General features: G+C 36.3%; 1 protein-coding gene across 2 annotated transcripts in view; it reads right to left on the bottom strand.

The window, feature by feature from the left end:
* The window catches only part of PMS2 (PMS1 homolog 2, mismatch repair system component), a 34,493-nt gene that overhangs the window by 1,893 nt on the left and 9,207 nt on the right, over nucleotides 1-23,393 (bottom strand). Inside the window, exons 6-14 of one of the 2 annotated variants that reach the window (XM_020965284.2) lie at nucleotides 23,100-23,267; nucleotides 22,552-22,649; nucleotides 21,249-21,348; nucleotides 12,450-12,534; nucleotides 10,809-10,964; nucleotides 9,184-10,078; nucleotides 4,710-4,877; nucleotides 2,689-2,789; nucleotides 2,293-2,462 (exon numbers count right to left, since the gene is read on the bottom strand). In XM_020965284.2, the coding sequence (XP_020820943.1) occupies nucleotides 2,293-2,462; nucleotides 2,689-2,789; nucleotides 4,710-4,877; nucleotides 9,184-10,078; nucleotides 10,809-10,964; nucleotides 12,450-12,534; nucleotides 21,249-21,348; nucleotides 22,552-22,649; nucleotides 23,100-23,267 (1,941 nt within the window). Of the gene's footprint in view, nucleotides 1-2,292; nucleotides 2,463-2,688; nucleotides 2,790-4,709; nucleotides 4,878-9,183; nucleotides 10,079-10,808; nucleotides 10,965-12,449; nucleotides 12,535-21,248; nucleotides 21,349-22,551; nucleotides 22,650-23,099; nucleotides 23,268-23,393 lie in introns of those variants that run through there. The other variant, XM_020965285.2, reaches the window with a different exon arrangement.

Genomic DNA, 23,393 nt, shown 5'->3' with positions numbered 1-23,393 from the left:
AGAATGAAGATGATAATAGTAGCACCCATCTCCCAGGGCTGTCGTGAGGATCATTTGTTGTGAGGAGATAATATCTGTAAAAAGCACTAAGTACAGTACCTGGCACTCCAGCAATCTAGCAGAGTGCTTAGCAAATAGCAAGCAATTAAATGCTTGTTCTCTGACTCACTTGAAAATGGCAAACGGTACTTTAGGTATAATGCAGTCTTGGATATCAGAAGAGACACTGGAGAAGAGAGAATTGTAGAGATGGATTGATTTGGGGCTAGAAGAGTGCCTTTATTTTACAGAAGAGAAGACCTAGGCCCAAAGAAGTTCAGTGATTTGTCACACCATTAGTAAGCAGTAGAGAAAGACACTGAATTGAAGCTATCTGGTGACAAATCCAGCATTCTTCCTTTTAAAAATCTCCTAAAGTCCCTGATTAAAAAAAAACAACAACAAAACATTTCCAGTTTAGACAGCTATTATGAAGAGTCTCAAAGGAGCCTAGCTCTTCCAATTTTACTCTAGCAATGATCTAAAAAAAAAATCATATTAAACAATGACCAAGAAATACAAAGAAAAACCTCTCAGGAAGCTCCTCCATCCAGCCCACAACTGTACAAAAGAGAAACAGAAGCTCTTGCCAGAAAAGCCAGCCTCAGCACAGGCAAACAGGCCAGAGCTCAGGGAAGCTCAGTTGTGGCCCTACCAAGACAACCTCAAGGAAGCTTGTTAGCCAAGGCCCAGGGGGGAAGCACCCTGACCAGGGAAGCTCCAGGCAGGATGGAAGCCCATGAAAGTGCTCCACCTGGGGATACTTCAGTGCATCCAGTGCCCCAACTGGGAAAGTTCTAGGAGAGTTGAAGATCACAACAGTACCCTGCTTGGAGAAACATTAGAAAGGACAGAAGACTGGGGATATTCTAGGGGAATTGGGAGAAACCAGAAGAACCCTGACTGGGGACACCCCATGGTATCAAAGAACCGATCAGGATCACATGAGATCAGGTAACTTCTACTAAACAGAAGGGAAAATCTTGAAATATGTATTTTTTCCCCCAAAAGATAAAATTACTTACAAGTAAGTACTGCTTACCCTGCAAGACTAAGTAAAATCTGAGCAGAGAAAATGGATTTTTAAAGGAATAGAGGACTTTTAGGCATTTCTGATGTTAAGACTATACACTACTGTTTTCACACAGCATCATACACACCATTTTCTCTCCCCCTTGTCCTACCACAAGCAATAATAACAGGAACTTCATCCCAAATCCTTCCTGAGAAATAACCATTAGCATGACTGAAAACACTGTAACCCAGCCATCTTCTCTGACTTTGGCAAGAAGGAGATTTCAGTAGATTCACATTCTCACTGGCATAGGTATTCTACCAGTATAGATTACAATCATCTGTGCCTTACCAGCCTGTATATTCCATGTCCACATCTTTCTAGAAATCTTCCAAGAGATCTAGCCAAAACAACACAGGCCTTTCTCTAGGTTATTTATATTCCATGGATACCACTTAATTTAACACTTGGGCTGTCCCATCTATTAACTTTTTTTTTGTTGGCTACACAACCAGTACATCTCCATTTATAGTCACATACATCTAAAAAGTATTTTTTTTTTGGTAAGGCAATTGGAGTTAAGTGACTTGCCCAGAATCACACAGCTAGTGAGTGTTATGTGTCTGAGGCTGGATTTGAACTCAGGTCCTCCTGACTCCAGGCCCAATGCTCTATCCACTATGCCATCTAATTGCCCCACTAAAAAGAATTTTATGTGACTTCTAAAGCATGTTATCATCAACAGCATGCGACATCTTAAAGATACCCACTACATATTCTTCCATTACCCTTTGGGTCATTTTTAATTTTGATTCCTCTAAGAAAATGCTATTCCATACTATGGAGCTTTATTAGGAAAATATTAGTGTTTAAAAAAAGGGCTTTGGCAGTAGGAAGCAAGCACTATGCAATTTCCCAAGTACAAGCCAGTCCATTCTCCTACTCTTAGCTTTGCAGTGCCTGTCCAAAACAGGTATCACTGATAGACTAATTCAATTCAACTGAACTCAAGCTCATCCAAGTGCATGTTATAATCTAGTCAAATATGCCACTTGCCAACCAGCAAGAGAGGCAAAATATAACACTACATGAGTCATTATTTGACTGATTTCACTTTATAAGTTTTTTGCTATAATAAAATAAGATATGCTTAGCCACCAAATTTCATTTTAAAACACAACAAAGCTATTAAATCTCATCAAATCTGGAAGCAAACGGTTTTCTTCTTCATTACTTACAGATTTCCTACATGCCCTTGAGGCAAACATTTGCCTAACTCGAGAGGGTCTGCACATGACTCCAGGGCAATCACTTAACATGAAGATCATCTCATCTATGTCCTGTGGTCCAAATGTCCAGTTTTTACTAGTTGGCAAGGAAATCAATTTAACCCTTTCTGTGACTGGTGCTAAAAAAACACAGAATTTAAGAACAGATTTTAACAATACATTTAAATTTTACATGCTATTTATGATGAATAAAAATGGTTAAACACTTGAGGAATAAAAGGAAAATATTAAAAAAATTCTGGAATTAGAGTTACATCCACAAAATGATATGGTTGAATGAAATAACTCAAAATCCCTTCAAACTAGAAAATGTTATGATTCCCATGATCCTTGTTAAAAACTTACCAAGTTCATCAATGACAAAGTCAAAACCATTCTTTCTAAATATTTCCAGATTTTCTATTAGTATAGCTTCATTGATAGCAGTTAAATTAAGAGCCTGGGGTCTGAAAAACAGAAAAAAGTTCAAATCATAGTTTTAAGTCAAACATTCAGTTTTAAGATATAATGAAATGGATTCAAAAGAATGGTGCATCACTCCAGTAAGCTGTGTGCCCACACTATCAGCAATAAAACATATCATCAATCAGCAGCTTTCTTGTTCTCCAGTATGACTTCACTGAATTATATTTTGGATATTATATTAGCTTACTCTAATATAAGAGGCCATAACTTCCCCTACAATCAAGCGAGGTAGAAAAGGTGAGACAAAAAAGATTCTTCGACACAAGGGATTCTTAGAGAAAAAGAAATTGTAGAGAAAACTAATTCTGCTATCCTACTGATCCTGCCTGTCCTGTTTTGCCTTTGATTGAAAAGTGTTACCAAGGATACTTGGCCTTCATGATTTTAGAGGCCAATCCAAAGTGAAACTGAGCAAAATCATATTTATGCAAAATGTGACAAAGTAAGAAATTAAAAGTCATTCTTAGGAAGTGCTTCAGGAAGCACTTTTTTATATTATAAAGGATAACAAATGACATACTAAGTGCTCTTATCACAGCTAATAAAAACAATGTCATTGGTAGCTTAGGAAAAAAATATACTAACACTGTCTAAATAATTAAAGGAAATGGTAAGGTTTGTTTCTAGAACTGACTAGTGTTTAAACAAATCACATGCAAGTCTTAGTAATGAATCTGAACGACAGAAACACAATGACCACAAGTAGACTGCAACTGGTACCCACAAAATTTACAAAAGCTTAGAGGAAGACCTCTAGCACACTGGGTAGATCTTCTATGAAGCATCTATAGAAGAATGTGGACAAGAACTACACAGTATGAAAAGGTATGGATGACCTTCTACTTGTTCTGATGGAGAACACCCAATCAAGAAGACATGCATAGCCACCAAATTCTAAACATTTATTAAGTACCTACCATCCACCAGACATTGTGCTAAGAGCTGAAGATACGAAAGTGAAACAGTTCCCTTCTAAAAATGTCTGTTACAAGTAATAGCTCCCTGGGCAGGGGAGTGTGGAGGCACATATTCAGAAATGAGGATGATAACAAAAGGGATCAATAAATAACAGATTTTTAAAAAAATGATACAGACCCTACCCTATGAGATCACAGACCCATTTAAATACTAAAGGATATGTTTCTATTTCGTTCTAAGCTTATTTCTTAAAAAAAAAATGGGTGGGGTTATTGGCACTTTTAAAAAATTGCTACTTCCCAATGACTCTGTCTACCCCATAAAACCCTTCCATGTTACCCAAGAAGTATGGTTAAGCAACACAAGTCAACAGATTGGCCAAGTCTGACAATGTATGCCACATCCTGTATGTGTAATCCACCATCTTTTGCCAAGAGGTGGGAGACCTTCGTTACCATCATTCCTCTGAGTTTCTCTCTCACACACGTTAACTTTGTATTAAAAAAAGATTATCTGAATATATCACTTTGCTTAAAAACAGACTTGTAAATTAAGCAACATGAATACTTGACGAAAAAAATCTTATAAAGCTATTGATTACAGATTTTTACCTGGCAAGAGAATCAGAAAGGCAACTCCTAAAAAGAAAAAAGTTAGGAATTGGGAGAGGAATATCCATCATGTTAGATTTGAAGATCAAGAGACCAAATTTTCAGCTTTTGGGCTGAATGAATTCTCTTTCATCCAAAAGCTTTTCTAAATAGCCATTGGGTAAGATCTCTGAATAGCAAAATTAGTTTATTACTTAAAAGAGTACATTAAACTTCCTGATAAGTCAGGTACATATGTATGCAGTAAGGGGGTAAAAGAGATAAGATTACATGAATAACCTAGTTGATTCAAACACATAAGAAACACTGCTGTTAAGCCGCATGAGCCAATATCATGTGTAGTCAGTCTATTAAGAATTTTGGTGAACTTACATTATGAGCCTTTGACCTTGAAGAACAGTGTGCAATTGTAACATTTCAAAGTTGTATTTCTCGTCTGTGGCATGTTGATCAATTATGAAGAGATCTGTATTCAGCTTAGTTATTATAAACCCCAAGTTAAATTGACCAATGATTTCCATATCTGCAAACATATCTTTACTGCACACAGAAAATTGAGAACACGTTAGTCTTGCATTTTCAAACACCTTCCCACCTTAGAAAAAAATCAACTGAGTGAACAGATTTAGTTGTAATTCAAAATATGAATCTGAAAACACTCACAAAAGAGTAAACCATACCACAAAATTCCTCATCTCTGACTTAATTGTACCCCTTCAGTGTATTTTTTTAACCAAGTATTTCCTGAATGCCTACTATGTATGCACAGTGCTGTGGAGAAGTACTGATAATAAAATATGTTCCCTGTCCTCAAATACTTTATAATCCAGTTGCAGAGACAGATAAAATAAACCAAGAATAATATAAAATATCACTAAAGCAAAATTTTGTGTTTTGAGTTTAAAATAATGTGTTAAAATCAGATTAACAAATACATCCTGAACAAGGCACTATGCCAAGTGCTACAGAGGACAGGGATAAATATAAGCCAGAGTCACTGTCCCCCAAGGAACAGTAGAGAGATGCTTTGTGTTTACACAAAAAGATAATCGCACTAGAAAATAATTCAAGAAATGTCATAAAGCAGTATCTAATGATTTGTCAAATAAGTGGTAAAGCATATTAGCACTACAAGTTCTGAGAAAACAGAAACCACTGCATACTGGAAAAGTTTCATGGAAGAGGAACTCAGGTCGCACCAAGAATGATATAATAGAGCAAGAATGAAGAGAAGAGGAGAAGGTGAAGGGAACAGCATGATCAAAGGCATAGAGGTGGGAAAGCATAAGTCTTTTCAGGAGCAAAATAAATAGACAGATTTATTAATTTGTTAAAGGGTTTGTAGACGGGAGTAGTGGGAAACAAGGTTGTAATGGTATATTAGGTCCAGACTATCTAGGGTCCTGATACAAAATTAATGAGTAGGGACTTTATCTTCTTGGTCATAGAAAGTCATTGAAAGTTTTTGAGCAGAGGAGAGATGAAAATGGTGTTTTACAATGGTTAACCTAGCAGTGCTATACAACATGAATTAACAGAGAGAAGGAAATGAGGAGGCAGCAATAATAATAGAAAATCCTCCAAAAGAAAGACAAAATCAATGCAATGTGATAATCTTATAACATTCCAGAATTTGCAAACGAAGGAAAAACTCTCATCAGATTTGGCTTAAGGAGGGAATAACATATACACTTTAATGGGTATGGAAATCTATCTTATTCTACAGGAGAATAGGGGGAAAAGGATAAGAGAGGAGGGGATGACAGAAGGGAGGGAGACTGGGGCAGGAGGTAATCAGAAGCAAACACTTTTGAGAAGGGACAGGGTCAAAGGAGAGAATAGAAAAAAAGGGGGGGATGGAGGGAAATATAGTTAGTATTTCACAACATGACTATTAAGGAAGTGTTTTGCATGACTACACATGTATAACCTATATCGAATTGCCTTCTCAATGAAGGTGGATGGGGAGAGAGGAAAGGAGAAAATTTGGAACCCAAAGTTTTAAAAACAAATGTTAAAAATTGTTTTTACATGAAATTGGGAAATAAGATATACAGGCGAAGGGGTATAGTAATTTATCCTGCCCTACAGGAAAATAGAAGGGGAAGGGGATAAGAGGGGAGGGGAGGACAGGAAGACAGATTAGAGGAAGGGGTATTCAGAATGCATACCATCTTGGGTTGGGAGGAGGGGAGAGATGGGGAGAAAATTTGGAACTCAAAATCTTGTGGAAATGAATGTTGAAAACTAAAAATTAATTAATTAATTAACTGAAAAATTTAAATAAAAAAGAAAAAGACAAATTAAAACAACTCTGAGGTACTACCTCACACATATCAGAAATGACAAATGCTGGAGAGGATGAAGAAAAACAGGTACATTAATAAACCACTGGTGGAATAGTGAACTGATCCAACCATTCTGAAGAACTATCTGAAACTGTGCCCAAAGGGCTATAAAACTGTGCATACCCTTTGATCCAGGAATACCACTACTAGGTCTGTACCCCAAAGAGATCAAAGAAAAAGAAAAAGTACCCATATGTACAAAAATATTTATAGCAGCTTTCTGTAATGGCAAAGAGTTGGAAACTGAGGGAATGCTCATCAACTGAGGAATGTTGAACAAGTTGTGGCATATGATTGTGATAAAGTACTACTGTGCTATAAGAAATGATGAGGGGCTGGTTTCGGAAAAACATGGCAGGACCTATATGAAGCAATGCAAAGTGAAGTGAGAAGAACCAGGAATCATTGTAACAGCAATGTTATAATGATGATCAACTGTGAAAGATTTGGCTACTCTGGTCAATACAATGATCCAAGACAATTCCAAAGGATTCATGATGAAAAAAAATGCTATCTACCTCCACAGAGAGAACTGAGGACCTCTACAAATTGAAGTATAATTTTCTTACTTTATTTTTTTGTTTCGTTTTGCAATATGGCTAAGATGGAAATATATTTTGTATGATTTCACATGTATATTGACAGCATTTGTTTACCTTCTCAGAGGGTGGGAAAGGGGTGGGAGAGAGGGAGAGAATCTGGAACTCAAAATTAAAAAAGAAAAGCATGTTAAAAAATAAATAATAAAAATTTTTTCAATTAATAAAAGAAAAATGCTACAAATCACTAATAAAAATGTAAATTAATGAATAACGTAAATTAATGCTACTTTGAAGTTCTATTTTATACCCATAAGACTGGCAAACTTAACAAAAAAGGAAAATGACAAACGTTGGAAGGCCTATGAGGAAAATAGGTACTATTGCTGGAGCTATGAACTGGTCTAGCTATTCTGGAATGCCCTAAAAGTCACTACCGTTACTAGGCCTACGCCTCAAAGAGATAAAAAAAAAAACCCAAAACAAAACAGGAAAAAGCCTCATATTTACACAAATAGTTACAATAATTCTTTTCGTAGTAGCCCTAAACTGGAAAGTGAGGGAATGTCCATCAACTGGAGAATGCTGAACAAATTGATACATGAATATAATGGAATACTGCAGTGTCATTAAGAAATGATGAAAGAAATATTTTAGAGAAACCTGGGAAGATTGTATGGATTGATGTAGAGCTTAGTATGCAAAGCCAGAAGACCAATTCAGATGTTGTTAAGATATACAACTTTGAAAGACTTAGCTCTGATCAGTGCAGTGACCAACCATGATTCCAGATAAAGATTAACTGTATTTCCTGCTTCTTGGCAGAGGCAAAACAAGAAAGACATTTTTGGACATGACCAATGTGAGCATCTGCTCTGCTAAAGTATTGTTAGGCATTTTAAAAGGTATTTCATATTAACTGTAAAAAATTTACTTCATTACCTGTTTCTGCCTTACAAAGTATATGTATTGTATGATTTCACTAAATAAAAGTTGTTAAAATGAATTACAGGAAAATCTAAGTAGGATGACATTTTTGCATTTCTGAATATGTGCTGACCTTTTGCTAAATCTCAGTTGGAGATTTTTTCCATGCAATAAAACAGAAGATCCACCAATTCAAAAAGAAAAAAGAAAAGGAAGGAAATCTATCAAGACTCTACTACAGTAGAACAGAAACAGATGGGAGATAAAAGTTTGAACTAGGGTGCTACAGGACTTTAGCATGAAGAAAGTACAGAAGTGATTTGATATGTAGCTAAGAGAGCAAAGCAAGAAAAAAAGGAAAGTTAAAGATAACTTAAAGGTCTTGGGCCTGGTTAGCTGGGAGAAAATTAGTGCCCTAAAGAGAAAAAGTCATTAGTTGGGAGAAGGCAGAGAAATAAGTGGAATTTGAGGTAACAGTAAAACATTTAAGGTGAAAGGTCTTACAGGTAAATAAATATGTGGGACTAGAGTTCAGAGACGATCAAGAAACTCTCGGAAGGAGGTGGGTCTTAATTTGAGTTTTAAGAATGGGTAGGATCTAAATAAGACTGAAGGTGGAGAACAATCTGTCCACATACACAAGGTAAGATGGGAGAAAGGATTTTAAGACAAGTTAAAATGGTGGGCAAGATATTAAAATGGGAATGTCCAGGAGGTAGCAATACCAGAGCTTATGTGAAAGGATAAGGCTATACCTATTGATTTGGGGCCCCTTTATTAACACAGAGATAAGAGGAGATGCCAAGAGAATGGATGAGTTCTCAGAAAAATGGAAAAGAATCCAGCTCCAAGGACTTAAAAGGTTACTTAAATCTCAAACGGCTATGAGCTAAACAGATTTGAGCAAAATTGTAATAATAGTTAGCATCAGTACCTTAATTCTTCAATATACGTGACAACTTAACATATGTTACTCAATTTGTTTTGCTCTCCAGTGAGTTATAGGAAAATACAACTAAGGTTAAAAAATACCTTATTTCTTTTCTTAGTTCATCTTCTGCAGCCTGATTTTCTCCAGGGCTGATCTTTGCCCTAAATCTTCTGTAATTCTGTGCTTTTACCCTTTGTTGTTCCTGCTGCTGCAGCTGCTGCAGACGTTTAGTTAAAAAACTCATGGAGAAGTTAAGAGGCACCTCTTTTTTGGTAACTTTAATAGCTACATCCACCTGTGATACTGAACAGTCCTCAGAATTCATCACCTTTGAGGGAACACTGAAATCTAAAGAAGCCACTTCCTTCTTAAATCGCTTCCCTTTTGGTGGCGAGTTACTGCTTAGCTGAGACAAATTTCTGAAGTCATTCTCAATACCTTTTTCTTCCAAACTATATTCTGTGACTGAAAATTGACTGTCAGTTTCTGGTGATTTCTTAAAAGGTTCAACACTTTCTTCTGAAAATGTGTAATCTTCCTCAAGTGAATTTGTGACACACTCCCTGCCGACATGTGCACCCCTCTCTGGGGTGCTGAGACCTTCATCAGATTGTGTGGAAGTGCTACTGTGTCCTGAATCTTTGTCACTGTCTACTGGCTTTGGATTCATACTGCTGTGTCTGTGTGGGCTTGGCTCCAGCACCTCTTCCTGACTGCTGCACTCTTCACCAGCGATTGGTTTGGGGGTGTTTACAGGACTTGGAGTGCTGCAAAATGACCAAAGATTTCTCTGTCTTGGACAGTCTTGTGGCTGTTTCCGAGTTTTCAGATTTGGAGAACTGTGCTCTGGTGTATGATGAAGAGAAAATGCTTCACGTAATCTGGCAATAGTTAATGTTCTTTTCTCTTCTCCTTTACTATGTAGTGAGATGGGATTCTTCTCCTTTTCTGGAAGGGGTTTTTCCATCTCTGTTGAACACATCTTTAATAAATTACCTAAAACAAACATGAAGAGAAAACCACTTGAGGGACTCTTCCTTGGAAATAAGAGGATTTAACAGTGTTTGGCCATAATTTAAAAAAAGACAGCCTTGGTTGCCAGGTGTAGTTCAGACCCCTAAGACCAAACCTGATAGAGGTAAAGAAGTAGTAGCTAGCTTTTCTCCCTAAAAGGGAGGATTTAGGGACTCATAACTTCTCTTTGTATCATTTTTCTTTCAGGAGCATTCTCTCCCAACTGATTCCAGAAATATCTAGACTAACACAATTTAAGAAATCATGTTAATTATAGTGAATGGCTTTCCATTTATGCCTAATTACCACTTAGTAAAATAATAATTAGTTATATCAATAAATGTGTGCCAGGTTAGCTTTGTCTAAATTTTATTTCATCATAACAATAAAACTCTGTTTACATATACTCAAGCTAGATTTTATTGCTCAGGAAACATCATCCTTTGTTTGAAAACCTCAGCTTCCACTTCTATGAACACAACTGGCTCTCCTTGTCTCTGACTAACTGTGGGCAGAGGTAGCCATATATATTACATTTAAGGTAATTTGTGTCCAATATATACCCATATATTATAAAATCCGACTAACTCATACATTAAAAAAAGATAATTTTGATCCTGTGACAGAGCTACTTTACCCTTGGAACAATAAGGAGCATGTCAGAATAGGTAAAAATTTTAACAGCATTTTAAAAAATATATTTATCATTTACCTTCAATGTCCAAAACTGGCTTCTGGTTGACACTAAGTTTGTTAACACTACTATCAAACATTCCTATCAGAGATGTCTTTATCACTGCTAACAAAAGCTTCTCTTCCTGTAATAAAATTTGCCTTTTGTCTGGGGTTACATTGATATCCACACACTCTAAAAACAAAACAAAACAAAAAGGAATTTATTATACTTTTAATCAAATTTTATCAATGAGAGGAATCATATTCCCCCATTTTATCAGTTTAGAATGGCCAAAAGATACAAACTTTTAACTTTACAACTCTACTACAAATAATACAGAAATGGGCAAAGAGGTCATTTTCTAAGAGCTAGGGAGAGCATGTTATCTCTAAAAACCTCACTGGACATTCTTGCTTCCCCTTTGGCTACAACATTAAAAAGCCACCCTTTTCCTAATAAGATAATTAGCTTAGTTTTAAAGTGATCATGGTTGTACAGTAAGTTGTTTCCATTCATATTACAGCTATATCATTTCATTTTTTTCTTATTGCAGTAATATTGTCCAAGTTTTAAAGGACTTCAATTCAATTAAACAAACACTCATTAATTTTCTGCTATGAATATGCCATGGCATGAGGCACTATGGGGAGACAAAGACAAGTAAGATGGAGTCCTTGTCCTGAAGGAGCTTATAATTTGGAAGGGTGAGGGCTGATGGAAAAAGGATATAGCAAATATACAAACAACTATAGTTTAAGGAAGAACATAAATGCCATAAGAAAGGTATATGAAAAGCATTTCACGGTTGAAAGGAGGAAAGGATCAATTCTAATTAGGGGTGGAATAGAAAGAAATGGAGAAGAGTGGAAAGGTCCTAAAAAACTGGAAGGACTTCAAAAGACGGAAATATAGCTGTGGGGAGGGAGAAGGCAATGGCTCAGAGAAAGGAAATTGCAAGGCAGGCTCAAGAAATTTAGTAATCCAGTTTGTGGTTGGAAGACAGGGTATAAGCTGGGGTCTAGTGTGAGATCAGGCTAGAAAAGCAGCTTTGGCCTATACAGCAAAGGTTCTGGAACAACAAACTAAGTAATTTGAACTTTATTTGATAAGCAATAGGAAGCTATTGAATAGTTTGCTATTTGTTTGGTTTTTTCTGCACTGCTTTCTATGTCTGGAATTAACCCTCCCTGTCTCTCCAGGCCCAGTTCAAATGCCACCTCCTCTATTTAACAAACAGGAAGCCTTCACTGATCTCCCAGAAGTAATCTGTCCCTCCTTCATAACATGTTAATTGGAGCTGTTGAATTCCAGTTTGCATTTTAGTTATTTTTTAATTTGCCTTATCTCTCCTACTAAGGAGTAAGATCCTTGAGCGCCTGCACCGTGTTTTATTTGTCTGTGTCTCTCCCAGTACTTAACATGGTGCCAAAAACAGGAAGTATAATTAATATTGGCTAAATAAAAGCAAACTGAATTTCTGAACGTGAGAGGGAGGGATTAAAAGTGGTATTTTTAGGAAGAGTAATCTTTCAACAAGATGTAGAATGGATTGGGGAATGAGGAAAATAAAACCAGGAATAGGAAGCTATCGCAGCATTAAAGGTAAGAGCCTAAACCAAGGCAACAGTAATAGGAATAAAACCGAAAAAACCAGAATTAACAGACATTGGAACTTACCGGTATCAACAGAAATGTTAAGAACAACAAATGGATACTGGTGCCGATTGTATAAGTGGTAGACTTCATTCACTAGTCTGGAGATCTATAGAAAGAACAAAGATTAATACTTGTTATAAATATTCTATTTTCTTTTGCATTGTAGTAACTCTGGCCAACTAACACTTAATCTCAGAATTATAAAATATTAGAGCTTGAAGAGTCCTTAGAGATCAACCAATTGAGGAGTCGGCAAACTAGATTCTGTGGGCCAAATCTAGCCCTCTGCCTGTTTTTGTACAGTCCACAGGACAAATCTGGCCTGCTGCCTGTTTTTTTTTATGGCCCACAAGCTAAGAAATGTTTTTACATTTTATGACAAAGTTTTGCTGAATTTAACTTTTAAAATGTAAAAAAAAAAATTCTTAGCTCCAAGGAGGCAAAAACAGGCAGTGGGCCAGACATGGCCTCTGGGCTGTAGTCTATCCAGCCCCGATGTAGTCCCGTATTCTTATTTTACATGTGAGGAATTGAAGGTCCAGAAAGGTAAAGTGATATAGACTTTTTTTAAAAAATGCTGATTTCCAAAAAATCCATCAATTAACATTTATTAAGTGCCTACCATAAGCCAGGCACTGTGTTGAGCATTTGAATGAATCAGTTTATAGATCTTTGTTTATTCAAAAATAATTCACTATATCCCAGTGTTTCAGCATGATGCAGATACAGTTTGGGTCTGGATGAAGTCATTTATACAGGTAAATACAAATGAGATATACTATATGAGCATATGCCAAGACAGCTAGTTGGCTTTGGTATTGTGTCATACGATCAGATGAATAGTAATATGAAGAAAAGTAGACATTCAAAATGGTGGAATCAGAGCTGATGGGAAACATAAGTGGATTTTAAAATGTTATTGAGAAATGGAAAATAGTTAATAGAGTTCCAAGATGCTAAGGGTGTGAATTTAAAATGGAACCATACATACATGTAGTCATTTAAAAGTTATAACATCAGTCTAAGGCAGAAGTTACATACATACATACATACATACATACATACATACTATATATATATATATATATATATATAGAGAGAGAGAGAGAGAGAGAGAGAGAGAGAGAGAAGGTATGTAAAAATATATGTGTAAATTCAGTCCACAGAAACACTAGTCTCAAAAAGCACAGAGGTTTGGAGAATTGTGGGTTAGAGGATAATACAGTTAGGAGTATTCTAAACTGGATGAATGGCCAGACACAAAGAACAGTCTTCAGTAGCCTGGTGTCCATTCCTTTTTTTTTTTTTGGCAAGGCAATTGGGGTTAAGTGACATGCCCAGAGTCACAAAGCTAGTAAGTGTCAAGTGTCTGGTCTGAGACCGGATTTGAACTCAGGTCCTCCTGACTGCAGGGCCAGTGCTCTACCTACTGCACCACCTAGCTGCCTCCCTGGTGTCCATTCTTAAGAAGGTCTCTAGGAGAGGGCCACAGAGATCTATCCCTTAGCCTTGTGCTATTCAACTTTTTTTTTTTTAGTGACTTGAAGGCATAGGTGGTAAATTGGTAAAATTTGCAGATGACACAAAACTAGGAGAGATAAAATGCTAACAATGTGTATGACAGAGTTAGGATCCTCAAATTTCATGATAAGAGAGAACAACTGGCCAAAGTAGAAGAGATAAAATTTAACAGGGATACATATAAAGACTGACACTTGGGTTAAAAAAATAACTGGAGGAGGCATGATGGTATACAAAAAAAGCCTGGCGTTTTCAACTGCACTGCATGCTCAATGTGTGTAAGACAGAGCAACTGTCTTACAATTACTAATGTAAAAGCTAGTAAAATCTTAGGTCACATTATCAGAAGTAGTGTGTAGAATGAAAAAAGATGAGGATCTGATGCCCTTTTTCCTGGTCAGACCATATCTAAAACACTGTGTTCAATTCAGGGTACCACAAATTTAGGAAGAACACTAATGAATGGGAGCAGGTACAGAGAACTGCAACCAGAATGGTAAAAGAATTGAATGACAGGGCCGCATCAGATGAAAAAAAAATGGAAATGCTAATCTTGAAGAAAAGATTTAAATTGCCCTCAAATATTTGAAAGGCTGTATAGAAAAAGGATTATTACTTTGCCTGGCCCCAGCAGATAGAACTAAAAGCAATGGAGGTGGGGCAGCTAGGTGGCGCATTGGATAGAGCACCAGCCCTGAAGTCAAGAGGACCTGAGTTCAAATTCAGCCTCAGACCAAACACTTGACACTTACTAGCTGTGTGACCCTGGGCAAGTCACTTAATCCCAATTGTTCCCCCCCCCAAAAAAAAAGGAAAGAAAAAAAGAAAAAAGGAAACTTTTTTTTAAAAAAAGCAATGGAAGAATGCTTCAGAGAGGAAAATTTAAGCCTAATATAAAGAAAAAACTTAATAATCAAGACATGTCCCTAAATGTAATGGGCTTTTCTGGCCAAGATGGTTGCTTAAACAGAAAGCAGGGGCTATTCATGTCCCAATGTGCCTATTCTAGAATAACTCTGAAATTCGTACCAGGCCAAATAATGATCAAGAAATCCAATGAGAAACTACAGTGACTTCTTCTAGGCAGAACTGTAAAAAAGCCAAAAGTTCACAGGCAAGAGAAAAGAGACCTGCTGGCCAGTGAATGGCAGCCTCTCAACACAACTAAAGATGCAAAATGTCCCTAACATTCTGTTTCAAATGTCACAAAGAGCCCTGAAGGTCCAGCATTCTTCTTTTTCTAAATTTATTTACTTATTTTTAGTTTTCAACATTCACTTTTCTAAGATTTTGAGTTCTAAATTTTCCCCCCTGCCTCCATAAGATGGCATGCAATATGATATAGGCAATCCATGTACAATCCCATTAAACATATTTCCACATTAGTCATGTTGTAAAGAAGAATCAGAACCAAAGGGGATAATCACAAGAAAGAAAAAAAGAGAAAATAGTATGCTTCGATCTGCATTCAGACTCAGTTCTTTCTCTGATGTGGACAGCATTTCCATTTTTAGTCTTTTGGAATTATCTTAGATCAGTGCATCGTGGGGAGGAGCTAAGTCTATCAAAGCTGGTCATCGCACGATGTTGCTGTTACTGTGTACAATGTTCTCCTGGTTCTGCTCACTTCACTCAGCATTAGTTCATGTAAGTCTTTCCAGGTTTTTCTGAAACCTGCCTGCTCATCATTTGTTTTTCTTTTTTTTTTTAATAAGACTTTGGTATGAGACACATATTTATTTCCTATACGCAAAAGAAATACTGTAGATAAAAAACTCAAAAACACACATTTGATAGAACAAACAAATAAGAAGCAGTGCTATTGTCACATCGTGCTAGGAATTTGATACTAAAACCATCTAAGCATGAATTAGTTTCCAGAATGACTGATTAAACATTTTACACTTCACCTTGTCTGTACTGTCTCCCTCAAAGTACATGTGTTCTAGAAAGATGAGCCAACCTTGGATCCATCCTCTTGGTGATAGTTGTCTTCTTTATTAATTTATTTATTTTTAGTTTTCAACATTCACTTCCACAAGATTTTGAGTTCCAAATTTTCTCCCCATCTTGTCCCCCCCCCCAGATGGTGTGCATTCTGAATACTCCATCCTCTAATCTGCCCTCCCTTCTATCTCCCCCCCCTCACCTTCTCTTATCTCCTTCACCTTCTATTTTCCTGTAGGGCAAGATAGATTTCTATACCCTATTGCCTGTATATCTTATTTCCCAGTCTGCTCATCATTTCTTATGAAATAATAATATGGCATAACCTAGTCAGCCATTCCCCAACTGATGGGCATCCCCTCAATTTCCAATTCTTTGCTACCACAAAAAGAGCTGCTATAAATATTTTTGTACATGTGGGTCCTTTTCCCATTTTTATCTTTGGGATACAGAAGGCCCAGTATTCTTAACCTCAAAGACTCAGTGATTTTTGTGGTGGCAAAGAAGTGGAAATTGCAGGGATGCCCATCAAATGGGAATGACTGAACAAGCTATGATATATGATCGTAATGGACTACTACGGTGCTATAAGAAATGATGAGCTCAATGGTCTTTGAAAAACAGGGATAGACTGGCATGAAATAATGAAGAACAAAATGAACAGAATTAAGAGACCATTGTATACAGGAACAACAATATTGTTTTAAGAACAACTTTGAATAACTAAGCCATTTTGAGTATTATACTCAGATTAACTACAAAGGACATATGAAGGAAGATGCTATCTGCATCCAGAGAAAATACTGATAAATAGAAATATGTATTAGAATGGTTTTACACACACACACACACACACACACACACACACACACACATTTGTGTGTAATAACAGCCATCTCTAGGACTGGGGAGAGGGGGGAGGGAAGAAAAAAAAAGAAAGTTACATGATAATTTTATTATATATATTTAAAAGGAACAGCAAGTTGTACATAACAGATTTGCAGTTTCATGGTCAATCATCTTTTTTTCCATTCTGCTATGTTCTGAAAATGCTTGTTTTATTTCTTAAGTTCAGGCAAAAAAAAAAAAAGATCCAGTGAGGCCTAATCCTGGGAGTTGGAGGTCAGCACAGGAACCCAGGTAACTCAGGGTAGAGATCAAGCAGGGCCAACCACCCAATCCAAAAGTACAACAAAGGGCACAAAGGCCCAATTCAGAAACTAAAGCTGGAGATAAGTAAATCAAAGAAAATATTAACCAGTGTAAAAATTTACTGCAAATCTAGAAATCCCCAAAGGAAGGAATAACTCCATAGCAACTGCAAACACAGAGTCAAAGGAAAAAATGGATCTTCCAGAGAGACTACATGAATAACTAAAAGAAGAAATGAGATAAAAAATGAAGTTAAAGTTCTGGAGGAAAGAAATGTTAGGAATCCCTGAAAACCAAACTAAACCAAACAAGTCAACAAACATTTATTAAAAACTTATGTATAGGCAGTTTTCATAGGAAGGAATCAGAGCTATCACCAGCCATATGAAAAATGTTCTAAATCACTAATAATTACAGAACTGCACCTACCAGATTGGCTGAGATGACAGAAAAGGAAAATGACAAATGCTGGAAGGGATATGGGAAAATAGAGACACTAAGGCAGTGTTTGTGGAGCTGTGAACTGGTCCAATCATTCCGGAAAACAATTCAGAATTACGCCCAAAGGGTATAAAATTGTGCATAACCTTTAACCCAGTAATGCCACTACTAGGTGCTCCTAAGTAATCCCAACGAGTTCAAAGAAAAAGGAAAATGATCTACATGTACAAAAATATTGCACATAATATTTTGTGCTAAGCACAGAGACTACAAATACAAATGGGGAAAGAACAAAACGAAACAAAAGCAAAAAACCCTGTCTTCTCTGCCCTCGAGAAGCTTACATTCTAATGGGGAAAGACAATGTATAAAATGGAGTTGAAAAGCAAGGTTGAAGGTAGAGTACAAGTACAAGGTGGTAAGTCAAGAATACAGCCTGGAGAATGGCTCTTTCCCATATGACAGTCCTCTCTGTCCCTTACTCCCAACCCACAAATCTTTTCTTCAGAGGACAGAATGGGATGATGGTACATATAAAAAAAACCACTGACTCTGGAGTCCAAACACCTAAATTGAAATCCCACCTGATGATTACCATCCATGTGACTTTGGGCAATACACCTAACCTCCCCGGGACTCAGTTTCCTTATGTACAAAATAAAGGGGTCGGTCTAAGTCTCTGTGGTCCTTTCCACTATAGATCTATAAGCCAATGAGAAGCACTGAAGGCCATGTCATAGGTTTGCTTTGGGTCCACCTGACTAGTACCCTTCCCTTTCTCCTTCCCCAGCCCTGTGGCTCCCACTTTATGACATAAGCAGCAGTTGTGTAAGGCAAAGCCAAAAGTCAGTCTCTGAAAGAAAAGAAAAAAAACCAAATCATCCAGAGTAGAAACCCCAGGAGATAATGACATGGCTGCCTTTAAACTGATTTATAAACAGGTCCCTCCATTTTATCATCTGAATTACAAATGTTAATGTCAGTCCAAGATCTGGGTTGTTTGCAGCTGGTGACTATGAATTTATGGATTCATCTGGAGAGGGTTAGAAATCCTTTTAAAAAGGGCCAATACAAAAGAGCTGATCACTATAGTTTTCCATTTTTACTAGGAGATTGTCTAAGAGGCATTTCAGGCCTCTAGGCTGTAGTTTCCTTGTCTGTAATCAGTGAATCTATGAAGACAGCAAGAAAAATTAGAGCAAAGTCAAAAGACTGAAAAAATAGAAGAAAATATAAGAGATCAGATATCCAAAAAGCTGAATAGGAACTCTGAAATACAAGCACAAGAATCCAGAAGAACCTAGAAAGGTAAATTTATTTGAGAACTTGGAAGGATTTGCATGATGATACAGAGCTAATGTTCTAACGGGGAACAAGTAACAAACATCTTCAGAACCTTCATATCTTCAAAGGGATTGAAGGCATTAATAAGAACAACAGAGGTCCTGGGAGTAGGCTATTCTGAAGGTTTAAAGAAAGGAAAGAAAATGAAGGCTAAACAGAGGCATACATGAGTGTAGAAAGGAGAAAGAAAATGGAAGAACTTGCTATATCTTGTAACTGGAAGGAATGAAAAGTATATATAAACACAGAAAAAGGGGGGAGAGGAGTGGGCAACAAATATGAACCTCACTGTTACCTGAAATGGAAAAACAGGTTGAACATACATAGTTTGGTAATGAAAAAATACTTCAACAGGGAAACAAGCAGGGGTAGGATCGGGAAAGAACTATAATGAAAGGAAGTATGCCTTAGATTGCCTCTTAGACAGTCAGGGAACAGCTGAACAAATTGTGGCATATGAAGGTAATGGAATATTACCGTGTAGTTAAGAAAGAGAAAAATTATTTCAGAGAATCCTGGGTAGTATGTACTGACCCAGAGAGAAGTGAACAGAACCAGAACAGTTTATAAAAGGATAGTAACATTGCAAAGAGAAACAACTTTGAAAGACTTAAAAAATTCTGATTAATGCAATGATCAACTATGTCTTCAGAGGACCTGTGATGAAGCATGTTACCCACCTCCTTACAGGGGACGAACACAAAGTGAAGAAAGAGAAATATGTTTTTGAACATGGCCACTGTGTGGATTTGTTTTTATTGTCTATGAATATTTGTTACAAGGGTTTTGTCTGTTTTTTGGCAAGGCAATCGGGGTTAAATGACTTGCCCAGGATCACACAGCTAGTGAGTAGCATGTGTCTAAGGCTGGATTTGAACTCAGGTCCTCCTGACTCCAGGACCAGTGCTCTATCCACTGTGCTGTTTAGCAGCCCCAACAACAGGTTTTTTTTAGATTCCTCTTTCCCTAGGTTTTTACTGAGTGGGAGGAGATCAAGAGGGAAGGCAGAGGTTGGCAACAGCAATTCAAAAAGAAGACAGGGCCATTGTAACACAGAAGAAAACAGAAGGAAGTTCAAAAGGAAATACAGTCTAGTAAGACAGTTTTGAAAGTAATGTGTAGAATTAGATAGATACATAGATAGACAGACAGACAGACAGACAGATAGATATGGGAAGGAGCATGAAAAAGCAAGCAGTCTGAAATGGAGATTCATGGTTTCATATAATTTCCTCTTTTTGTCCTACTCTGTAAGGAAATGCTCTCTTTTTGTTGTGTTTAAGTTGAGAATTTTTTTCCCAAAAATAAATGAACAGGATGCCTTAAGAAACCTTGGGATTTATAAAATTAGAAATCCTCAAAAATCAAAAAGATGGTCACTTGCCATATATGTCATAAAGAAATTGGAGACAGCATGGCACAAGGCAAAGACCAGTCACTGGCTTTGGAATCAGAGAACCTGGGTACAAAGTCCACCTCTCAAGTTTACAATCTTCATGAGTGTGGGCTAGTCAATTAACCTACTGGAGCCTCAGTTTCCTCACCTATAAAATAAGAAGGATGGACTAGGTGGGCTTTAAGGTCCCTTCCAACTTTTGATCTATGATGCAAAAACTACTCTGAAGTCTCAACTCTGAGTGAAATGTTGTGAACACTTGGAACATATGTCTTCTTAAGTTTAATATAATTCCATTTTAATTTTCATTCATAACAACTATAAATATATTTGTAACATCAGTGTAGTATAGATTGAAAAAGTCTAAAGTTATCTTCTCTAGCCTCAACTTTTCTATTTGTAAAATGAGTTTAAGACACTGCCTACTTCAAAGGGATGTTGTGGGGAAAGCGCTTTGTAAATCTTAAAATGACACCTAAGAGCTTGCTATAGAAAATCTCTAGAACAGAAATGCTTATAATGGATGACATGGAGTAAAATTTCTAGATAGTCACAGTAGGCAGTTCACAGGGAGCTTACTATATCAGAAGTTTTGAATATCAAAAGTGACTACAAAATATTGAAGACGAAAAAAAGGGAAATTAAAGACAAAAATATATACAGTTATCCCATCCACATTATGACTTTTCCCATCACTGTTTCAACGTATAGCAGGTTGGCATAAGAAATTAAATGGGAATTTTGGAGGAATTTTGCCTAAGCCACAGATGACACGTGAAGGCCAGCAGACAACACAAAAAAAGTTTGGAAATTCAGAAATGCATAAAATATATGTATGGCATTGTATAATATCAACATATTTTATCTTTTAATACCATAATTACTTCAGACTTCTTCACTGGTACGAAGGCAGGGCCAAAAAATTTTATGTAGATTTTCCAGATCCTGGGGCTACTGCTCCCTGACTCTCATGATATGGAAGGGATAACTTTATATTACAGTGCTGCTAGTAATTTTACCTTTGCAGGGTCACAAGGTCGTTGATTGATAAAGAAAAACTGTCTCTCTGTTGTACTCCTTCCAACACCATGGTCAGAACGGGAAACAAAACCTGAAATACTATTTTACATTAATATGATAAGGTTAATATGATAAGGATTTTACATTAATATGATAAGGTTTGGGACTCAGAGTAAGAAAGTAATTTCTCAGCCTATATTCAATTAAAGAAATATTTTTGAATATTTTTAAAGATCTACTATGTGCAAAGGACTGTTGTTACATAGCACAATAATTTTAAAGGTTTTTTAAAGCTCCAAGTTTCTCCCCTTATTATCCTCCCCCCTCCTCCAAATCCCCCAAATCTGATGATATACTATTGAAATATTTTAGGTATACTCTATTCCTACTTCTCAGAAAAATAGAAAACAGAATACTTCCAGTAATTCCACAGGATTTCCATTATACATCCTATATCATATTTACTCATAAAACGTTTATTCAGCTCCCTTCTCACCTCCTCTGTTCTCCTCTAGGGTACACTGACCTCCACTCACATTTCCAAGGCTCTTACCTATTCAGGAAAATTCATTCAAGTCTACTCTCCAGAACCAGATCTTTGTTTCATATTTAGTAAATAAACTTAATCACAATGGGATAATAACTGTTTACTAGATATTTGAGTTTTAATAAGAAATATCCAAGGAAATGTTTAACGGCAGAATTTCACATATTAATGTGAAATTAAATGCATTAGCCTAACATTAAATGATTTTTGGGTCCCACATCAATCTCAGCAGATAATTTCATCTCCTATTCTGGTATTTCTAGATAGAAATCACTGTGATGTAGAAAAAGGCATCTATAAAACTTATTTTCAAAAAAAAGAAATAAGGTTTGAGTTTGCAGAAAGGCAGAAATACTTAAGCAAAAAGAAATAAAACATGCTATAAAATCAGTCCTATATTCTTCTGCTATGCTAAAATAATTTTATAAGTAAAACATTATATATGACTTTATGTTTTAAAATATCTTGATCATTTATTGACTAAAACCTTCACTAAAGATATAAATTCAGCAGAAAAACTGAAAATGTGCCAAATCATATAGAACAAAGAAACTCCTTTTATTTCTGTTCATGTTATATTAACTATAGTTAAGCATCTGGTTTCTTTCTTATAGCATTTTCCCTAAATTCTCTTCTCAGCAGCAATATCACTCACAATTTTATGCAATTCCTAAATCATCATTTTTTCCTTAAAAAGTCTCATCAAATAACTCTAAGTGAATCATGTAGGCAAAGATCTTCAGTCACTTACTTACCTAAAGAGATTATGTAGTGCATCATTATAGTTAATACCAAACTCTTCACAAACTGATTCACTAGGGGGCAGCTGCACAAAGGGAATGAGGCTTTGTAACTGAAAGAAATCATGGTTCATTGTTATTATCTAACAGAGTAAATCTAAATTCCGGAAATAAGGCATATGACTTCTTCCCCTCTGTTTTCCTCTCTAAGTTTAATTAAACTACATTAGGAAAGCAAGGGAACTTGATTTGATTTGTTTGGCTTACAAAGTGATTCTGATCATACTTCTGACACACATTTGAAAAGCAGGAAAATTCAGGCCATTCCATTTACTGGACAAATATTACCTACAAGTTTCCTGAGCAGGAGCAGAAGGGTATGGTTTTCTTTATATCAAGAAAGGACAAAACAGCTTTTTGTTTTCTCAAACAAGCAGCTAATGATTCTAATTCAACTAATCTTAGCAGGAAATGTTAGTTATTGAATTTTTCTTAGAAAACACTAATTCCAAAAAAGTAATAACCTGCCACAACTACAATACAATTTCTTTGGCAATTATTACCTGTTTTTGTCCAAACACTGCTCCAATATTTTCCTTTACTGTGGAGTTTCCATTTGTGCACAAAATAGTCTGTCGTTTTCCTTGTCCAACCTGATTGGTGCAGTTTATTCGAATACCTGTTGAAATGATACAGTATGCTTGTAATACCTGTACCATCTTGGTGAATTCCTGGTTAAAAACAAACAACAAAAATCTCAAAAAACCTCTCAATCATTTATAATTGGGAAAGAATACAACAACCAGAATACAATAACCATTGTGCAACAATTATAATTGTATACTTGAAGTTATCAA

Source organism: Phascolarctos cinereus, unplaced genomic scaffold (assembly GCF_003287225.1).
Source record: "Phascolarctos cinereus isolate Bilbo 61053 unplaced genomic scaffold, phaCin_HiC Scaffold_4;HRSCAF=312, whole genome shotgun sequence".
Lineage (NCBI taxonomy): Eukaryota > Metazoa > Chordata > Mammalia > Diprotodontia > Phascolarctidae > Phascolarctos > Phascolarctos cinereus.
The sequence above is the reverse complement of the archived record's forward strand: the minus strand, read 5'-3'. Positions and strand labels throughout refer to the sequence as shown.